The sequence below is a fragment of the Pyrus communis genome, chromosome 10 (assembly GCF_041283825.1).
Source record: "Pyrus communis isolate YQ-2024b chromosome 10, ASM4128382v1, whole genome shotgun sequence".
NCBI classification, from domain to species: domain Eukaryota; kingdom Viridiplantae; phylum Streptophyta; class Magnoliopsida; order Rosales; family Rosaceae; genus Pyrus; species Pyrus communis.
Window position 1 is genome coordinate 1,473,003 of NC_142574.1, and position 21,623 is coordinate 1,494,625.

Genomic DNA, 21,623 nt, shown 5'->3' on the forward strand with positions numbered 1-21,623 from the left:
AAATTTGTACATTGCAAGTTTAATTCCAACGAAACAAATATGCGTGTAGTAAAAGGCATCAACATTACATGTACTGCTTTACAATCATCTCAAGTTGCTGACACAATCAAAATTCAACTTCACCCCAAATTAGATCAATAGAAAAAGAAACTGGGAAAACCCAAATGCAAAAGGAGATAAAAAGACGGGAACGAGAGAATAGAGAATGTTTCCTTCTCTTTGTAATTTGACCAATTGTTAGTTTCAATCAAACTAACCGAACATATACGTTGTTCTCAATGATTGAGGTATCTTTACAACATACTGATTCTTAGTTATAGTAGCTATCATAGTTACATTGTATTAATCTTCTACACACAAAAAAGCAAGTGCTTCCCACCCTAGGAAATTGTTAAGCACCTATCAAACTAATTGATTGAAAACGGTATGGTGCTTCCCAATCTAAAGAGTCAATGACAATAAAGCAGCAGATTAGTGAATAGATTAGCGAATAGTTAATTATGATTTGTTTTGGGTCCAAAGAAACCTTGTTAGGTGATGGTGAATCAATATGAAAGTAAACGATGTTGATTTCAAAATGGATACTGAAGAGCTATTCATTGAATGAAGTAACTATTAAATCTGTTAAATTACAGCATGAGAAGTCTAATATATACCAACAGAAAAGTGGGCTAATCCAACCAATCTCACCAATGGACATTGTCACCCGAGCAATTGTCGGACTAAATCTTTGATGAAACAAAAAAATGCTGAGGAAAATGATCATTACCCAAAATTCCATTCTGAACAACTATATGGACCAATCTGAAGATGAATATAGAGCCCTGCCTTGTAAACCGTCTTTAAGCCAACCAATTACACAAATCTAAATAAGAGATGGCAGAAAAGGAATAAGAAAAAAAAATTGTGCGCATGAGTTATGCATCTTGCTGGAATGCTATCTATGAATGGTAATTCCCAAATCCAAACAAACACCAAATCAAAACCCCAAAGCCAAACAGGGCAACCACATATGTATTAAATTCACAATAAAAAATAAGTAAAATCGAGCAAAATTTACCTCCATCGAGCAAAATTTAGCATCTTCCATCTTCACCATAGCAGGTGGACTCATCTAAACCCAAGCTGAACCAAACCAAAATCAAGATTACTAAAGTTAATTCCAACCGTTAATTTCTATAAAATCATACCTCAAAAGCTAAAACAAAACAAAATTGAAGGGTTTTACATGGATTTGCGAATGCAAGAATTTGAATTTCCATAAACCCACCATTGTAAAAACCCCAAAATCCTGAGATTTATACCCAAAAAATAAAGAAAATTTCCAAGACATAAAACCCTAAAAACCAAAAACTCACAAATCTGCCCTCCCTGAGAAACCATCCGAGATTCAGATTGGTGAAATCGCACAGAAGGGATTGGAGATCATCACATACAGACTTGGAAGAGGCAACCTTCGGGTGAGAATGGTGATATTATATAGAAGATAAGGATAAAAAAAAAAATAGTGAGTAATGACACGCCAATTACATGCCCAGAAGCCTCCCTAGTGCGAAAGCAAGTAAAAGCGAAACCATAATATAGGTTTCTTTGTGAAGAGAACTTGTACAAAGAAAGGTAATCACTTCAAAACTTATTTCCATTAATAAACATCAACGTAAAATTTGCATGAGACATACTTCCAGTTTATTTAGAATGACACCAAGAGGTTTACCCCATACGATTCACAGCCAAACATATAGCGTAAGATATAGAAAACATCTGTGTTTCTCATTCTGACTTGTATAAATGGCCTAAACTAAGAGAAATTATCAAATTTCTTTGAGTTTTTTAAATTTTTTAATAGGGCAGTAGCTTTGCTGGATGGAGCCCATTTCATCCAAGTTCTAATTATAATTGTTGTAATACAAAGCTTAGTGCAGAGGAGTTTGATATATAACTATTAAAGATCACATAAAATTCGGTATCCATGTAAAGAGCTCACGTTTGCAGAAGAAAAGCCTAAAAAATAACTAACCTTGTCGACAGCATTACATTGTCATCCTGAGGCGCCCCGCTAATCCTTACAGGCGGGTCTTGTTGCAGCCTCTTGAAGTCTCTCATCAGCCTCTTCCTTGTAGGAGTTGACATTGCTAATTTGCTACCACTTATATATCATCAAACCAATTTAATAGAATGTATTTTAAGATTAATTATGCATTGAGCGCAAATCAATTTCATATTTTTTTTCCAGTACCCACCAAAACATCAAAAACCACTTATCTACACCAAATTGCATACAAACGATATTGAGGCAACTCAGATTGCGCAACGAAAACACATAGTTACCAACACAAATACTTCAAACCATGATATATAGATAGCTTCAGCTTGGCTACATATAAACAAATTCAAAGCTCAAGCCTGAAATTGAGCTCAAAAACTGGAAATCTCACTTCAATTAAGCGGCTTTTCAGATGTTTACAGCTTAAATATGCATGATAACAAAACGAAGCATCCTTTCTTCAGTAAACGGACACTAACAGAAAAACCCTAATTCATATTATTCAGATTACAAATACACAGGCAACCAAATAGCTAATAAAGTTGGACAATTTGAACCCAATCCAACACAAAAATTGTTCTGGTTATACATGTGATACCCGCCTAAAATATCAACCAATTCCAAATTAAAAATGGAAAATGAAATGAAGCATCATGAATTGAATACAATTTGGGGAAAATTTTCTCACCTGGAGCTCCAAATCTCCAAGGGGTCCCGATCCAAGCAGGTTCCAAATTGGGCCAAAGCCATTAGGTTTGGGGGGAGAGGAACATGGAGCTACTGTGAGAGAGAGAGCATGCATTGTCCTTTTCTTCTATCCAGCCACCGGATCACAGTTCCTTCACAAAAAAAATTATATGCATGTGTTAGGTTTTCAAGTTCTAGTCTTGCAATCGACTAAAGAACACCATAATTGAAGAGTTCGAAGGGGTTTACCTTTGGATTCTTCCGCTTTCAGATGGAGTTGCATTACGTATCAGACTTCTGAGCTTCTTCTTCTTCTATAAAAACATAAAAATGGACAAATTTCCATTCCCATTCAGTCCGATTCTGATGAATGTGCCTGAAACCATGGCTAAAAAGCTAAAAGCCAAGCTCCAATCCTTTCTCTTCTAAGAGAACTTCTCAACCAATACAAAGAACTGAGTAGGTGGTGATGGATGAAATAATTCAGAATTTTTTTTACACTTCTATTATTTTTCAAGTTTTTCACGGAGCCAAATTAAACCGACATGCTTAAAAAATAGTTGATACCTATAAGGCTGGAGACTGCTTTCAAATCCTCTTGCTTTTCTTTGTCCTCATGTAAATCCAATTTCAGTACCACCTTCTGCAGAAAGAAAACAATTTTCAATTAACAAATTGTTTTGGAAGAGAAAATGGAAATTCATTATTACAAACGCCAATGTTAGAAATCTGAGCCACTGAGATTTGTTAATGTACTGATATCGTAATATACCTAAGCATAGCTGCATGAGAGTATGACTGCTCTCTATTACTTGCCAGTTTTAGTGAGACGTAAACAAAACAATTCTCTTCTCTATACAGAAATCCCTACAAAATAAAGACAAAGTTAAAAAATTCGAACATTGAGATATAATAGCTTGCATAAACGATGTTCAAAACATGAAAACTGACGACTAATTAAAGATGTTTTACTTGTAGTTTTCTGAAAACAAATTCAATAAAAAACATAAAATTAATAACCACCCAGAAATTAATCGACGATTTATACAAAACTCAGAAAAATTACTAAAATTCATATAAAATTACATTAAAAATCTCATAAATTAAATGATGATTCAGTTAAAATGGAATCACAGCAAAAGAAAATTATTGAAACGAAGAATTCTACAAAAACATGAAAAACTTAATAAAACCCAATTTAAACGAGAACTCCATCTGAAGCAGATTTTCACATGCAATAGTTCTAGAAGATGCCTAAGATGATGAGGAGTCATTTGAGACCATCAACTCAACCCCATTCGAACGCAATCACAAAATCAAAATGGACAAAATGGGCAAACAAAAAAAATGAGGAAGTACTGGGGATGGGCAAAATAACTATGAATTTGGGTAATTACGGTTATCCGTCCATTTAAAATTCACGATTATGGTTATGGGTAACCGTTTAGACAAATAAACGGTTATGGATATAACCGTTTATCCGTGAAATTTAAATGGACGGCTATGGATATTATCTATGGTTATAACGGGTATTCATCGGTTATGGATATTACTTACGGTTATACGAGTATCCATTTAACCATTTAACTTAATATATGTAAAAAAAAAAAAAAAAAATTATTATTGCAAGTGTTCGAAATTAAAAAAAAAAAAAGGACTTGCTATCGTAAATTTTTTTTTTCAAATTTACCCCTGACAGAACCTACAATTACTCAGCAACTTTGAAAACAGACACAGACACACATAGACAAAACAACAAAAATAAAAAATAAAAAAACTAACTGACAGTGGTGGGTGTGGAAAATGAGGCAACACCAAAAGCCCCATATGCGACAGAAAAAGGCAAAGACAGTGGACGGGCTTGGGCATGGTTAGGTTATGTCAGGGATAAATTTGGAAAAAAATATTTACTGTTAGTTGGGCTTTTAATTCAGTCGGTGAGTTTTTTTTTATATGGTTTTTAATACATCAATACATTTACGGTTAGGTTATACGGTTATATAGGTATTATCCGTGGTTATAACGAGTCGATGATAGTTTTCCATTGAATGTGTTAGAAAATGTTTAGTTTTGAAAATTTTTTTTTTGTAATTTTCAAGTTGTTAAAAAAACACATGTGTGATTAAAAAAAAAAGGAGTAAATGGGTAAAAAAATGATAAACGGGTTCAAAAACGAGTAAACGGGTACATGGTTATGGTTAAATTGCTAAATGGTTATGGTTAAATGGGTACACGGTTATGAGTATAGATAACCGTTATGGTATAACCGTTATGGGTATAACCGTTTTTGCAATTACTCAACGGGTAAACGGTTATGCGGGTATGAACATAAACTGTTATGGGTAAATAACTGTGGTTACCCGTTCGCCATAACCGTTGCTCATGAAGTACCTACCTTGAGCTTGAAAGCTTGAAAGAGAGAGGAGGAAGAATGACGGTGCCCTTCTTCTGCAGAATTTTGCGGATGTTGTTTCCGAAGCCGGTCTACTTCACCAGTAAGACCTTATTGGACACAGAGATGAGGTACTCTAAGGTCGAGAAAGTTGCACAAGGATACAGTCAAGGCCGTCGCCGCCAGCGTTAGGAAGATCGATTCTCACATCCCAAGAACCCTAATTTATAAACTCCCAATCAAACGCAAAAAGGATAGAGGAAACTCGAATAAAGGGAAATTAGAGAAATTCAACATACCGTAAGACGCTTTTTGAGGGCCAAATTCATCGACAACGGAGGAGGTTGTTGACCGTCACTGTACCACCATTTCGCACCCGGCATGTTTGAGGCTTTCAACCGTCACTACTTGGTTTATGGGCTTCACATCGAGAGATACGGGGAGCGGAGAGAAAGGAGGAGCAGAGGAAGATGAAAGATTGTGGGTTTTCCAGTAGAGAAGGAGAGAGAGAGGAGGGATAAGAGACGACAGGAGAGCGCATGCGTAGGAGAGAAAAGATAAAGAGAGGTGAAAAGAGAACGCGTCTAACCCGATTCCCAATCCGTCCCAAATACGGATAGGCAATGGTTATGGCTGGGGTAGCCGCGGTTATTTATTCATAACCGTTTATGTTTATACGCGCATAATCGTTTACCCGTGGGTAATTGTATAAACGGTTATACCCATACCCATAACCGTTTATGAACGGTTAACCATACCCATAACTGTGTACTCATTTAACCATAACCATTTACCCATTTAACCATAATCATTTACCCGTTTATCCGTTTTTGAACCCGTTTATCCTTTATTTACCCATTTATCCATTTTTTCACCTGTCTATGTGTTTTTTTTTTTTAACAGCTTGAAAATTACAAAAGAACAATTTGTCATAATTTTCATTTTCTAACAATAAAACACCATTATAAGTACATTATAGCATGGATTTCCTTATTTTAATTATACAATTCTAATAATTGAAATAATAGTTTACGAACGATATTTTTCTACTACATCCAAGCAAGTCTTTAATTATAATCCATATGATTACAAAATAAAGTTTCTAAAAACAAAAAGTAGTCATTATCTCAAATACTAGATGATTCAAAACTCCAAAATATTCCGAAACTAAATACTTTCGAACACTAATGCTTTTAGAAGAGGTTAATTAACTATGTGGCTTTGTGCTTAGGTGTAAGTGTCCCTTAATTTACGTGACTTTTATGGAGCAACTGCATGGGAAATATGTATAGTGATATCAAAATGGGATCTGCTTGCACAATATGGTCACGTCATGGGTACATAATCTTCTTGCTGTGATTTTGTTATCGGTCAAACTTTATTCTGTAATTTAAAAATATTGAATTGCATGAGTGTTCATGCAAAAGTATTCATCGTTTATTAAATTAAATGGAGGGAGAGATGAGCGGGTACGGGGCATTTGAGACTCTAAGGGGGTTGTATTCAATGGAATTTTGAGGGATTTTAATTCTTTTAATGAATTTAGAGGTATTCAATCAGGATTTTAAGTGATTCTCTGAAATTGTAAGTGTATTCAATTAGAATTTTAAGATAGTTTATTAAAATCCTTAGAAATCCGGGTGTATTCAATTAGGATTTTAAAGAAGTTTATAACATTCCAGGTGTATTCAGTTAGAATTTGATTTTAAAGTATTTGAGAAAGTTGAGAAATTAGAGGGAATTGGAGAGATTTCGTAGTATATTTTAAGCATCCACAAATCTCACCTCTCCCCATGAGATTTCAAGGGCATTGAATCAAAATTTTATATGGAATCTCTACAAATCAATTAAACTCCATAAAAATCCATGGATTTATAAATCCATTAAAGTTTTTCAAATTCTCAATTGAATACACCCTCTTAAGTTTGGCGGAGAGATTGAAAATTTTACATATATTAAATTAAATGGGTAAATAAATACCCGTTATAACCGCGGATAATACCTATAACCGATGAATACCCATTATAACCGCGAGTAATACCTATAACCGCTAATTTAAATTTCACAGTTAAACTGTTATACCCACAACCGTTTGTTTGTCTAAAAGGTTACCCATAACCGTAACCGTGAACTTTAAATGGGCGGGTAACCGCGGTTACCCAAACCTATGGGTATTTTGCCCATCTTGAGTCCCAAACCCTCCTGAACAAAATTGTGGCCAGTTTGGTCAACAAACATTTTAGTGGCAGATCTGTAAATAGAATGAAATCCAGTGCAAAAACACTGTTCATTTGAACAGTGGAATTGAAAACCTTTCTTTTTTTTTTTTTTTTTTTTTTTGAAACACAACGACCGATATTATAGAAGCCTACAAGAGGCAAGTAGCAGTACAATACCTAGCAGAGATAAAGGAGATACCACAAAGACCCCCCACCGAGCAGAGGCGTCATCCCCTTCATCCCCACACCCAAATTAGTGAGGACATGGTAGCCCATCATTGTTCAAAACAAAGACCAACGAAGATGGAGGCCTTTCGACCCAAACAACATCACACATCTCCGGAAAATTAACCGACGCTAACTCATGCGCCACACCATTAGCTAATCTAGGCACCCATGACCATCGGCAGTCAAGAAAAGCCCTCCCTAACTGCTCAACTCGAGCCAGCACAGGAAAGGCTTCCCAACTACCCACAGACAGAGAACTAGAGAGACAATTTATAGCCTCCAGCGAGTCAGATTCCAATATGACATACCTGATTCCTAAAGTCGCACCTAACTGGCATCCATGCATCAGCGCGATGGCCTCCGCAGCAGCCGCCGAATGAGCCCTGATAGCGTACCTCGCGGCAGCCACCATTCTTCTGTCCTGTCCCCGCGCAATCACTCCAACAAAACCTGATCTTGAGTCCTTGGACCAGCTAGCATCCACGTTGATCTTCACAAAAGGATTGACCGGAGCACACCACTGCGCAGCCAGATTGTCCTTCCTCCCAACGCCCACATTTCTACACCCAACTGCTGCCTTTGCACCAAAGAAAGAACTCACCGCCATAGAGATTGCAGCCAACACTTTTGGAGGACTTAAGGGCACCCCATTGAATACAAAATCACATCGGGCCTTCCAAATGCACCAACACGTAAACATAATATAAGATCGCCTCCAAATCGTATCACCCGTTGTGCACATGTTCAGAGAGAAGACAGCTTGAATCCAGTCCACCCAATCTGGGAGAGAAAGCCGATCCACTTTATATCCCAACGCCCCTCCAAACCAAATGGGTTCCACCCAAGAACAAGAAAGGAATAAATGCTCCGTGGTCTCGTCGCGGCAGCAACAAATAGGACAGCTGGAGGTCTGCGAGGCTCTCCGGCGGAAGAGGGCATCCCGAGTAGGAAGACAACCATGCACAGTAAGCCACAAAAAATGCCTCAACTTGGGAGGCACCTCCAACTTCCAAATACCTTTCCAAAGATTCCTGGGGACCCCGCGAACAGCAGGCCGACGAGTATCTCTTAACCCAAGCGATCTATCTTGCAGCCATTTATACCCCGACTTGACCGAGTAACACCCGTTCTTATTAAACTCCCAGACAAGCCGATCTTTACGACTTAAATCCCCCAGTGGCGTCTCCTCAATAGCCTGCATATCCTCCCCCGAAATGATAGGCTGCAAAAAATCAAGGTTCCACCGCCCCGACTCCGGACAAATAAGAGCACTAACACGTAAGCCAGGAGTAACCGCAACCGGACCAATCGGTTCCGGATGTCAAAGGGGCAAAGATAGCTGCCATCTGTCTTGCCACACCCGAACCTCCTGACCCCCCATAATCTGCCAATGAGAACCCTCCCTGATCAAGTCCCTACCACAAAGAAGGCTACTCCACACCCAAGACGCCCGACCCCCCTTCTTCGCGTCCCATATCGAGCAATGAGGAAAATACCGAGCCTTGATAACCTGAGCCCATAACGATTCAGGTTCAGTAATTAATCTCCAGCACTGCTTAGCAAGCAAAGCATCATTAAATTCCTGAAAGTTTCTGAATCCTAAACCACCCAACTCTTTAGGAATACCCAGAACCTCCTTTGAAAACCAATGAATCTTATGGGCTCCCTCCTTACATCCCCACCAAAACCCAGCCACCAACGCATCCAATTCATTACAAACAACTTTGGGGAATTTGAAGATACTCATAGGATACGCCGGAATAGCTTGGATTACAGCCTTTATTAAAACCTCTTTACCGGCACGGGATAGCGAGCTTTGTTTCCACCCTTGTAACTTTGCCATAATTCTTCCCTTCACATAAGCAAGGCCACGCTGCTTTGATCGACCCCAAATAGCAGGAACCCCCAAATAGGTCCCCGGGTTGTTTACCACACCCATGCCAAGAGACCTCCCCATCTGATCAGCGACCCCCTTCGGCACATTAACCCCAAAGAAAACACTAGACTTCATTAAATTAACCTTCTGCCCAGAAGCTACACAGAAACTATCTATCAAATGTCTCAGATTCCGGCAGTTTTTCTGATCAGCACGCAGAAACAAGAGAGTATCATCAGCAAAGAAAAGGTGAGATATTACAGGACCCGAGCCGCCCATCTTGATACCCTCCAACCGACCCTGATCAACCGCACCTTGAATCATTTTGGACAAAACCTCCCCCACAAGAATAAATAAGTAGGGCGACAGAGGATCCCCCTGGCGGATTCCCCGTGAGGGCGCAAAGGACGCCCCAGCCTGCCCATTTAGGAGAACCGCAAATTGTACCGATGATAAACATCCACTAATAATCGATCTCCACCTACCGCAGAATCCCATTTTTTCCATAACTGCATCCAAAAAATCCCATTCCACCCGGTCATAAGCCTTCTGCATATCCAGCTTAATACCCATCTCAAACTTGTTCCTAGCTTTCCTCCCCTTCAGAAAATGAAACATCTCATGGGCGATACCAATGCTGTCCTGAATTTGTCTGCCCGCCACAAAAGCATTCTGGGACGGAGAAATAATTGTTGGTAGTAAGACCTTCAACCGGTTGGCGAGAATCTTAGAGAAGATTTTGTACGAATAGTTGCACAAACTGATAGGCCTAAATTGCGATACATATTCCGGATTTGGCACTTTGGGAATCAACACAATATGGGTCAGATTTAAATGCCCCGTGCTCGCTGACTCCTGAAGCAAGTCCCTGACCAGAGCAAAAATGTCCTCCCTCACAGTCTCCCAGTACGTTTGATAGAAAATCCCCTGGAAACCATCAGGGCCTGGAGCCTTTAAAACGCTCATTTGCATAGCAGCCTCCTTAATTCATCTCGCTAGAGACCGAGGGAGTCAAACAGTCCAACATAGCTCCCCAATCCCGCTCCCCGGCCGAGCAAAAAACAGAGGTAAAGTGATTTTCCACCAATTGGCGGACTTGAGACGGGCGATCTACCCAGCTTCCATTCTCATTCCTTAGCTTCACAACCTTATTTCTCCGATGCCTCTGAAGGGTGGAAGAGTGAAAGAACTTAGTATTGGCATCCCCCTCCCTCAACCATTTAACTCTTGACCGCTGGCACCAGTAACTCTCCTCTTGAAGCCTTAGCTCATCCACCAGCCGAGACTTCTCCCTTATCTCGGCATAATTCGGACCCCAATCACGCTGAAGTGTATCTAACTGGGATAGAAGCTCCTGGATTTTGTAGCTCCGCCCCTTGAACTTCGAATGGTTCCACCTGGTCAGACAAGAACGGCATTCTTTAATTTTTCTCACCCATCTAATCACAGGACAACCATGTTGCCGACCTTCCCAACACCTTTTCACCAGATCCTTACACTCCTCCTCCGCCGCCCAGTAAGCCTTAAACCTGAACAATTTCCTCCCTTTTGGCCCCTCAAAACTCGAGTTCAGAACAATTGGGCAATGATCCGAGGCTAAGACCATTCCATGCACAACATGAGAATTCGGCCAGCATTCCTGCCACCGCTCGTTCGCAATGACCCGGTCTAAGCGCTCCTCCACCCAATCCCCTCTTCTCAACCCTCTCCAAGTAAAGGCCGACCCATGAAAGCCCAAATCCAGCAACTGAGATGAAGACATGAATTCTTCTAGGAACCTTGGCCTGTTATACAACACCTCAACACCTCCAGACTTCTCATGGTCCCAAATATATTCATTAAAATCCCCACCACAAATCCACGGAATATCCGTGGGGGTAAAGTGATTATCCATCCAATTCCAGAACACTGATTTCTCATTTCTGTACGGGGTTCCGTACACCCCCGTAATCCGACACCAATGGGTTTGCCCGTCACCTTTCATAACAGCATCAATAATATGCTTCGACGAATATATAATCTGAACCTCCAGGTTGTCCTCCCACCACAAACTCAGACCTCCAGATCTTCCATTTGGCGAAACATCAAAACCATTTGAGTATCCTAAGCGCCTCCTCACCCCACGAATTCTATGATCTTTCATCTTAGTCTCAGATAAAAAAATCATAGAGGGTCTCCTGTTACGAATTAGCCCATGAAGAGCCCTGACTGTTGTGTCCGACCCTAGCCCACGACAGTTCCAGAAGATATAACTCATGGCTGGCCTGCGGCTGTTGAAGGCCAGCCGCCACCGCCCCGAGCCGTCATGCCCGCCTTCCTTGCCACCCTCCCCCCACTGACAGTATCCGACCCCCCATCCGATAACTCCTTTCTCTCCTGATGCTCATTTATTACCTCCTTATTTGCACCCGCAGTACTTTCCGCACATTCCACCATTAGACTCCCTTCCTTTGAGTTTATGCTCCTCCATGGTTCATCCACCCTGCCTTGGCATTTCTCCTCTATATCCGGGCCTCTGGGTTTCTTCTGTGAGACTGGAGTTAATAATAGCTCCTGCGATTCCACACCCTTTTTGATCCCCCACATTGGGTCTCCACCCTAGGCCGACAACACTTCATTGACCTCCTGATTATTTCCCGATTGTCCTTCCCCCCTTGGTTGTATGCGTTCCAAACTAGAACTGGACGACGAGTCCTCACCCTCCACCCGCTTCCTTCTCCGCCACTTTTTTGGACCTGTGCTCTGAACCGTTGATGTCCCCCCCCCGACTTGACTATTTGTGTAGGGTCCTGTCCCTGCACAACCGGATTCCGTAATCTGTCTTGATTCTTAATAACCGCATTGCCCGGTCTACGCACCTGCCTGCCTGCCGGCGTTCTCCCCTTCCTACGTATTCCACTCTCGGAGCTGCAACCACATCCCTGACCGGATGCGCCTTTAACCACTCTCCATACGCCACTGCCTCTTCTCCAGTCACTTCAACAGTGCACTCAGTGTTGATATGCCCTATCCGTCCACACCGGTAGCAGAAATCCTGGAGCCGTTCATACCGAAATTCCACCCAGGTATCCCTGTTAGTATCCCTCCGAATCCAACATCCCTTGAATAACGGCTTCTCCGTGTCCACTAGGATTCGAACCCGCAGGAATCCTCGAGCAAGGCCGGGATCCTCCATGGCTAAAAATCTTCCAGCCTCTTTGGTTAATCGGTTGATGTTATCTACAGAAGCTAAGCCCAATGGAATTCCCCTGATTTGAACCCAAAATGGAACGGGATCCAGTTCCAGTTCCTCTAGAGCGAGCTCCGGCGGCCATTTCACTACAGAGAACACCTTTTTCATCACTGCCCATGGTACATGCTCAAGGATTTTGGTAGCTACATTTTCATCTCTGACCGATATGACAAAGATATTCTCCCTTACCCATTTTATTTCAACCTCACCCAATTCTTGCCACGCTACTCTAAGAATATTCCTGACTCCCCATTTATTCACTGGTTTCTGCGTGAGAACTTTCCCTACCAATTTTATTCCCTGCTTCATAGACGATAACTCCAACGTCTGATTCAGTTGAACTACTAGTTCCTCCACCCCCCCTATTCGCCATTCGGTTTGAAACCAGCTTTCGAACTCGCCCCGTCTGAATCGCAGAGTACCCTTTAGTTTCTGCACACTTCCTCAGATAGCACAAATATTCCACTCGGTTTGCCTTCTGAACCCTTATGTCAGCTCGGCCGAGTAAACAACTCATCAATAAAATCCTCATAAATGTTAATAGTCGCCCATACAGATCTCTGGTACGCCAGACTTGTTGGGAAAGGCCACCTAGCTGCACAACTGCGTGGAGCCAGTCAATATCACATTTAAGAGCTACTCGGCCCCTTGGCAGTTTCCCCATTACTTCCCACCCACCAGACACTCCTTCCAGACTCAACTTGCCCCACCCCCTAGACTAACTAAATGAAATTATGAAATTAATGCCCCCTACCGGCATCTAACCAACCCCCACAACCCTCGAAAAGAAACTGTCAGTTATGAGAAACCCCCAAATCGACCCTAACCCTAAACCCCCAAACCGACCCTTCACCCTAACCCTACCCACACGAACCTAAATTGGGCGAAATTAGCATCCCCCACCAGTTCAACACAACCACCCCAACGACCCTCAACCGAAGCACACCCTGATTTGACAAAGCCCTCCCCCTTACCGTTGCCCTAACTCTGCCCTCACAACCCAACAACTCTCCCTACTCACGGTAACCAGCAGCCATCATAAATAGGAGTACCAGAGCAGAACCAATAAAACGCAGATCCACAAACAAGACAAACCTGTAAACCCACGCACGACGGCGGATCTCACAAGGGAGCAAGCACTCTCACACCGCGGAGAGAAAAAAGCTTGCTTCACAGTCGTGTAGCATTTTTTTTGTGGGGATTGAAAAAAAAAACCTTTCTTTAGACTAAAGTAATAATAACATTAGTATATCCTATGAGGAATTGGCCGTTCTAGTATGAATTCAAACACACAGTGCCAAATAGAAAAACATCAGCCCTGTGCTAAACTCGACACTATTGACATACACAATTTGGGTTCGTTTTCAGTCATTCTCTTCCCTCGCTCTAGCTCGTGGTTAGTGGATGTGACGGGATGTGATTGTTATTCCAAAAGTGCTTTTCGAGCGATTCTAGAGGGCTGCCAGTCTGTATTTTCTGTTCATAGTTGTTTTGTTCATCACTTCTTTGGCTTCTTGTACTCTAGTTGGTTTCTTCAAAACTGACTCCGCAGTTTAGAATTTCTTCCCCCTCTTTGAAATTCCATATGATCATAAACCTCTTTGATTTTCATGTTGTTTCTTTATATTCATTGCATGACGTTTTTAAATATGAAACCCGATAACTTTCTTGTACGTTAATCCGATTATTGCTTCATATCTGGTGACGGTTTTCGTCAATCCACCCTAAGTACACATAATCAGTAGCTTAGAGGAGTCTGAAGAACTAAATTCTGTCAAGTAAACCTATAAGCTAACGTTGAGTCCTGCTGTGATTGTTGGTGCATCTATGCCTTGTGGTATTTCTTTACTCTCTGTCTACCTCGCTTTTCTGCAGTACAGCTTGCTGCCTTTTGGAATGAAGCTTATGTACTAGCTAGGTTAGTTTCACCACCCATTGACCGGTTTTATTCTTTTGCTGCAATTCAATGCTGTGTGGGACGTGAAAAAATGGTCATGGAATGAAGAAGACGGTTGAGCTTGAAATGAGTGTACAGTCCGAGATGCAAGTGGGCTATAAATACCAGATTTAACATTTGGAACACCGGCTTTCTACTTGTCAGCAACGCTGCTTCAAGCATATATGAGGCTGCAAGTTTGAACATTTATGTTCCTATTGAACCGCATTGTATTTGCAGCATGTATTAAGTATAACAAGGCCAACCATCAGACGTTCAATTGACGAAGGTATTTTCTCCATAGCAGTCCTGTTGAGAATGAGTCCTACATTGATGGGAGGAGGGACCTTGCATGAGCTTATAAGAGGTTGGACTACTCCCTATATTACCAGTTGGTTTTATGGTGGAGCCTCAACTTTCTTTGTAGTATCAAAGTAGGTTGTTCCACGTTGGCTGTGGCTGTTGAGAAAGACTCTGGCTGTGGCTGTTGAAAATGACTCCCACATTGATGGGAGGAGGTGATTCCCACATTGATGGAAGGAGGGACCTTGCATGGGCTTATAAGAGATTGGCATATTCCCCATATTGCCAATTAATTTTATGGTGAAACCTCAACTCTCTTCAAGTCCAACATAGAAAAAGAGTTGACAACTTTTTAATTTGTCCAGAGAATTCTGAAGTATTTTATTCACTTTTGAGCAGCCAGATAGACTGAAATATTCAAGAGAATCCATCTCTATCTCTATCTCTATCTCACTTGGATAAAAATTCTATGATGCAGTCTCTCCTACACAAAGAATGTCCCCAAATTTGAAGAGCTAACGGAAGGCCTCTAGCATAATTTATGAAGCACTTGGACAGTTCTAAATAATTGTACCTTTGGCTTCCGTGCATCGAAAAATCTTGGTAAGTAATCCAAGCACCAGGAAGCATATATAGTTAGGTGAGAACAATGATGAAAAACCTTGATTGTTCGATTGCACTTGAAAGCTCTGGAGCTATAGCTGTCCCCTTTTCAAGCTCTTGCTCATCCTTGAATTCCTCGCACGTAATGTAATTCTTGCATTGAACATCATGTTTCCCCAATGATTAGACTTGATTAGATAATTTACTAATTCGTTTGAATTGGATAACTCACTAGATTCAATGTCTATTAAATAAAGAAATGTAAGTCCAACTTCCAAATTTTGTTTGTCCAAGCTGGGGAAAGAAGGTGGATTGATCGGCAAGTAAACTTATCTCTTCCAATCCTACAAAAATGGAAGATCAGGAGGGATAAGTTTTCTTTGTGAATAATTCATCTTCTACCTTTTAACTTAGACAAAATATAGAAATTACATTGATTTCTTTCTTCAACATACATTAAATCTAATGAGTTTACATGCGGTGCAAGTGACTGATGGTGTCAATGAGTGAGCGATGATTAATATGAATGATTTGAACAAGTTTGTTCATCTTTAATGACGTCAACAATCTGGAATTTTGGATGGTTTCTTTGTTGGAATATTTGAAAACAATTTAATGTCATAATTTAACGGTTAAATTGAAGAGGGTGAAGAGGTTAAGGTTGCAAGCATACACATATGTGTGTGAAAATACAAAAAATTTAAAAAGAAAAAAAAATTATAGAAAATAGAGAAGTTGGAGAGAAATATGAGAGAGAATGTGAGTTTTTTTTATTTTTTTTATTTTTGGAAATTAGAGATGCTATGATAATATGTGAGTGAGGTATGAAAAAAGTAAAATTTAGTTTGTGTGAAATTACATTATTGTTCATAATTTTATTTTATGATACAAAAATGATTGTATTTTTATTATCTTTTGATTGACAAAAAGAATTTTGTTAATAAATAGTTTAGATTCAGACTTGGTTGGGAAGATGATAGGTGGAAGTCAAACTTGGGCTTAAATCCAATGACCATATTTTGTTCAGATTGTTTTGCTGGACTTAGTAATCGTTACGTATTGGGCTTTTTTTTGGTTTGTTTGGCTAAATTTCATATTCATGAAGTAATTTTTCATTAGGTAATTCATACGTAGAATTTAAACTTGAGATCTCTTAAAAAATAAACCCGTAAATATTTTTTTTTCTATTCTAGTTTAGGTCTTGGAATATATGTTTATACAAAAAATTGAATAGAGGAACTCCCGAACATTTGGCGATCTCAAATGTGTCGATATCAATGGTGACTTATTATTTCGATGAATAATTTCTTCAAACCGAAGAAGAATATATATAATATGAATAGAAAGACCAACACTTTAACTAATAAAGAAAACTTGTAGTAAATTTCCTTACAAGTAAGGACACAAGGACACACAAAAAAACAAATAAAAGAGTAACACTTTTTTACAATTTTACCTGGCATTAACGTTTGGGTTGAAAATGGGATTGTACGTGGGTTTATTTTTCGTGTTCTTAATAATAAAGAAAGTTTGCTCTAAGTTTTTTTGGGAGTGGAAGCTCTTTCATTCTTATACATGAATACATACGGTGGTAGGGATCCGAGGACTCCATTGGAGATATGGTGGTAGGTTTCTAAGTAATTTTGTTTGGTTGTGAATCTTTATATTTATCAAACAAATTTTGTTTTAAAACAAACAAAAAAGTTTGTGTTTGTCTTTGCACATGCTTTAAGTTAAATCCATCTTTTAAGAGTCTTGAACAAATTGGAGGTACTTTAGCGTCTGTTCCCCTTCCTCAGCCTAAAAATTACAAAAATATGTCAATAAATACATAAGATTTCAACAACAAAAAAAATATTCGTTTATATATTTTGGTTCATACTATTCCCATGAAAGCAACCACTTTCTCTTCATTCTCCGAGCACGAGTCACTTTCGGTTTCGCTCCACGTAGCTGCCATGGCCTTTTGTTTTCCACCTCTTTGCTTTCTTAATGTATTGGCACATTCGAAAGATTGGTGTCCAAGTCCTTGACACTCAAAGCATGGTTGATTCTTTGAACTTTGTCGTCCATTTGCACGAAACTTAGAAGATGTATCATTAAAAGACTCACAAGGGCAAAAACTTCTAGAATTTGAATCAAACTTACCATTTTGTTCACTTCCCCTTGAGCTTTTATAGGCTTAAAAGCAACACTTTCGCTTTTATTTGCTTCTGGCAACGTCAATTTCTTAAAGTTGTGACTAAACTCGGTAAGCTTATAAGTGTTCACATTCCTGTGTTCCTCAATGGCGGTGTATTTTGGCTTGAGCCCAAAGAAACGATTGTATTTTGGCTTTCCATGCGCCCTAGTGTTAGTTATCATCTAAAAACGGAGGGTGGGTCACAGATGTTGGATAATGGCCAAATGTTTCCTTGTTTTGTGGCTTAAATTGCTCCATGTTTTGTGGCTTTTTCAAAGCCATGTTTTGTGGTTTTTTCAAAGTCATGTTTTGTGGCTTTTTCAAAGCCATGTTTTGTGGGAGAAGGCTTGGATTAAGAAAAGCATAAAAAGAGAGCATTTGGCAAAACAAGGATACGGATGAGAGAAGGAAAGCATCCAAAAGAGATGGTGTGAGCATTTGGCTCTACCATGGGCATGGGTGAGAGAAATCAAGAGAGCTAGAGTGAAAGATCTCTTGTGAAAGAACTCTTGGGGTAGAGTGAGGCTCTTGAGAAAATTCTGTGAGTGGGTGTACAAGGGTTATGGGATTGGGTTATGTCGATTTAACTCATGTGTAACTTGTACTGTTTTTCTCATAGTGAAGAGCAATATCTCTCCGAGGACGTAGGCAGGTTTTTGCCGAACCTCGTAAATTTCTCGGTGTCTTTATTTCTTGTATTTCATTTTGTTCAACTGTGTGTGATTTTGGTGAGGTTGTAATCTGAATCTCGGTTCCGTACTAACGAACGGGCCAAGGCACAACAATTGGTATCAGAGCATCGTTGGGGGCTTTGGTTCGTTGGAGGTCCAGATTTGTTGTTCACCATGGAATTTTCAGTTGAGTAGTTTAAAGGGAGAGGCAGTTTTGCTCTTGGTAAAGGAGAGTAATGGAAGCCTGAAGAAATGGAAGCCGTGTTTAGGGATGCTTGGATCAACTGCGAAAGTTGATGTTGAGGAAGAAGACAAAGGCCTCTTTCTTCTTACCTCACTTTCAGATTTGTACGAGAACCTTGTGAAACTTTACTGCAAGGAAAGAAACAGTAAGTTTGGAGCAGGTGCAAGCTTTTTTGGTGTGGAATGATACACACAAGAGACCATGGATGATGGTGGGCACAAGACTGCTTAAGCTATTCAAGGTTGAAATCGTGGAAGAAAATTGGAAATAGGATCTGAGAGAGACAGCAGGTTCGGATCCGGTTCCGGAGGCAAGGGTCCACAGTGCTACGGGTGCAAGGCCGGGTTAGCAAGTTTGTGGTGGAAGACTTTGAGTATGCCCTCTAGGTACTCGAAGCAACACTTCTCCTGGTGATGTTTAGTCTCAAGTGTTGCAGGGGTTTTGCAGCAGGTGGAGCTATGGGATTCACAGGTGATGAGAAGGTCCTGAGGTAGGAGGAAGTGTGAGGAATGTTTGTCTGGCTCGACGGTTGTTGCTGGAAATGGGTGCACTGACAAGTTTCCAGGTTGCAGACAATGAAGAGGAGGAAAACCTGCTGGAGGAGACGAGGATGTGTTGAGATCCTGTCTGAAGCTAAATGGTGATTTTTAGCTTGTAGCAGCTGCACATGCATTGGCAGTAACTGAATCGGAACAGGACCAACGAGGTTGATTCAGAGTGTGCATGCTGGTACGTAAGGCCAATGGACTTTGGTACAATTTGGCCAAGGTGGAGATTGTTGGATAATGGCCAAATGTTTCCTTGTTTCGTGGCTTAAATTGCTCCATGTTTTGTGGCTTTTTCAAAGCCATGTTTTGTGGTTTTTTCAAAGTCATGTTTTGTGGCTTTTTCAAAGCCATGTTTTGTGGGAGAAGGCTTGGATTAAGAAGAGCATAAAAAGAGAGCATTTGGCAAAACAAGGATACGGATGAGAGAAGGAAAGCATCCAAAAGAGATGGTGTGAGCATTTGGCTCTACCATGGGCATGGGTGAGAGAAATCAAGAGAGCTAGAGTGAAAGATCTCTTGTGAAAGAACTCTTGGGGTAGAGTGAGGCTCTTGAGAAAATTCTGTGAGTGGGTGTACAAGGGTTATGGGATTGGGTTATGTCGATTTAACTCATGTGTAACTTGTACTGTTTTTCTCATAGTGAAGAGCAATATCTCTCCGAGGACGTAGGCAGGTTTTTGCCGAACCTCGTAAATTTCTCGGTGTCTTTATTTCTTGTATTTTATTTTGTTCAACTGTGTGTGATTTTGGTGAGGTTGTAATCTGAATCTCGGTTCCGCACTAACGAACGGGCCAAGGCACAACAACAGAGCCGGTGGAACGAACGATTCTATAGCATCTTTGTAGATATCACTAATCTAGAAACCTGCTATGACGCCAATTGAAAGTACTATAATGGTACACACGTTTGTATACATCCGATCGTAGGATAGAAACAGACATGCAATCCTATTAGCAGCAGCGGAATATAAAATCAACTAGCAACGGACACTACACAGCGATATAGGTGTTAATGCTCAAAATTGTGAGGTTAACAAACTTAATTAAATGACTTTAGATGGGCTGAAATTAAATGGACTTAAAATTTAAGTGGTTCACGCTTCAAAACTGAGCTATATCTACTATGTTGCTTTCAATATTGATTTCAAGGCTACAGTGCCCATCTCATACATTCACTCTATTCTCTCTATTTTGTCCAACCCCTATATTGGAGATCTCTACCCTTTTCTATAGGCCTCCCCTCTTGGGGCCTCTCAAACCGACATTTTTCATGTGCCAACCATTTGTACTAGCTTACTGACAACTCTAAATTTTTTGACTCAAAATCTGCAAAAAGAGCACTACTAATTCTCAGACGCCACAAATACGTGATGTCCCACGTTGTCATATGCTTTCTTATGAGAACAATTGAACAAGATTTAACTTCCAGTTCGGTAATTTAACAAATTAGAAGCCGGAAAAAAAAAATCCAGAAATCTTGGAACATTTGTCTTCAAGAATTGAAATTACCTCAAAAAGGTTGGAACATTTCTCAGACAAAACGTATATAACCATTCAATGAATGATGCCTTGGTCTCAACCAATTTCTCTCCATTATTTCATATGCGTTTTCACTTTAGATTAATTTAATCCCACTATTCAGAATCGCTAGTCTTACTAAGCAAGTACTCGGAAATAAGAAATGAGTAAATCAATGTTGGCCCTATAAAAAGAAGTAATTATTTTTTATCCAACTTAGGAGCAGGAGTGGGAGTTGGTAGAATGCTGGCTGTTCACGCTAGTTTTTTTTTTTTAATCTATTTTTGTCATTTTCTTGCCACTTAAGTCTACTTATTTTGTGGGTTTTTTTTTTTGGATTGACTCTTATTGTCCCACTTGGCCGGCTTTCTACAACTTTCGCTCTCTCTCTCTCTTCCTTCCATTATTTCCTTGGACCAAAACCCTTCTCTTTTGGTATGCTCTTGCTTTTGTGCGAGTATTTTCATCGTGGTGTTCGTTAACTTTTCATTACTTTCCAATGGCGTTGAGCACCCAAACATCCTCTGCATCTTTTCTTTCGAATGAATCAACTCCTCAATGGATGTATGATGTGTTTTTGAGTTTTAGGGGAACATACATGCAATCCTATTAGTAGCAGCGGAATATATAATTAACTAGTAATGCACAGTGCACATCGATGTAGGTGTTAATGCTCAAAATTGTAAGGTTAGCAGACTTAATTAAATGACTTTGGATGGGCTCATGAGATGGGCTGAAATTAAATGGACTAAAAAACGTTAATGTTAACGCCTCAAAACTGAGCTATATCCACCGTGTTTCTGTCAATATTGATTTCAAGGCTAAATGGTGGCCGGCTTATACATTTACTCTATTCTCTCTAATTCGTCCAACCCCTATATTGGAGGTCTCTTACCCCTTTCTATAGGCCTCCCCCTCTTGGGGCCTCTCAAACTAACAT

At 40.1% G+C, this 21,623-nt stretch overlaps 2 protein-coding genes across 2 annotated transcripts; both read right to left on the minus strand.

Moving 5' to 3' along the window:
* Positions 1-580: 580 nt before the first annotated feature.
* On the minus strand, positions 581-3,280 carry LOC148693335 (uncharacterized). Its single transcript, XM_088677441.1, has 5 exons — positions 2,981-3,280; positions 2,733-2,883; positions 2,018-2,146; positions 1,061-1,125; positions 581-865 (listed from the first exon to the last, which is right to left on the minus strand). The coding sequence occupies exons 2-4, from the start codon at positions 2,792-2,794 to the stop codon at positions 1,077-1,079; spliced, it is 240 nt and encodes a 79-aa protein (XP_088533567.1). The 5' UTR covers positions 2,795-2,883; positions 2,981-3,280; the 3' UTR covers positions 581-865; positions 1,061-1,076.
* Positions 3,281-10,428: 7,148 nt separating this feature from the next.
* LOC148693336 (uncharacterized) lies at positions 10,429-11,703 on the minus strand. The gene has a single exon (XM_088677575.1). It carries the CDS (start codon positions 11,701-11,703, stop codon positions 10,429-10,431), a length of 1,275 nt encoding a protein of 424 aa, XP_088533701.1.
* Between the last annotated feature and the right edge of the window lie 9,920 nt (positions 11,704-21,623).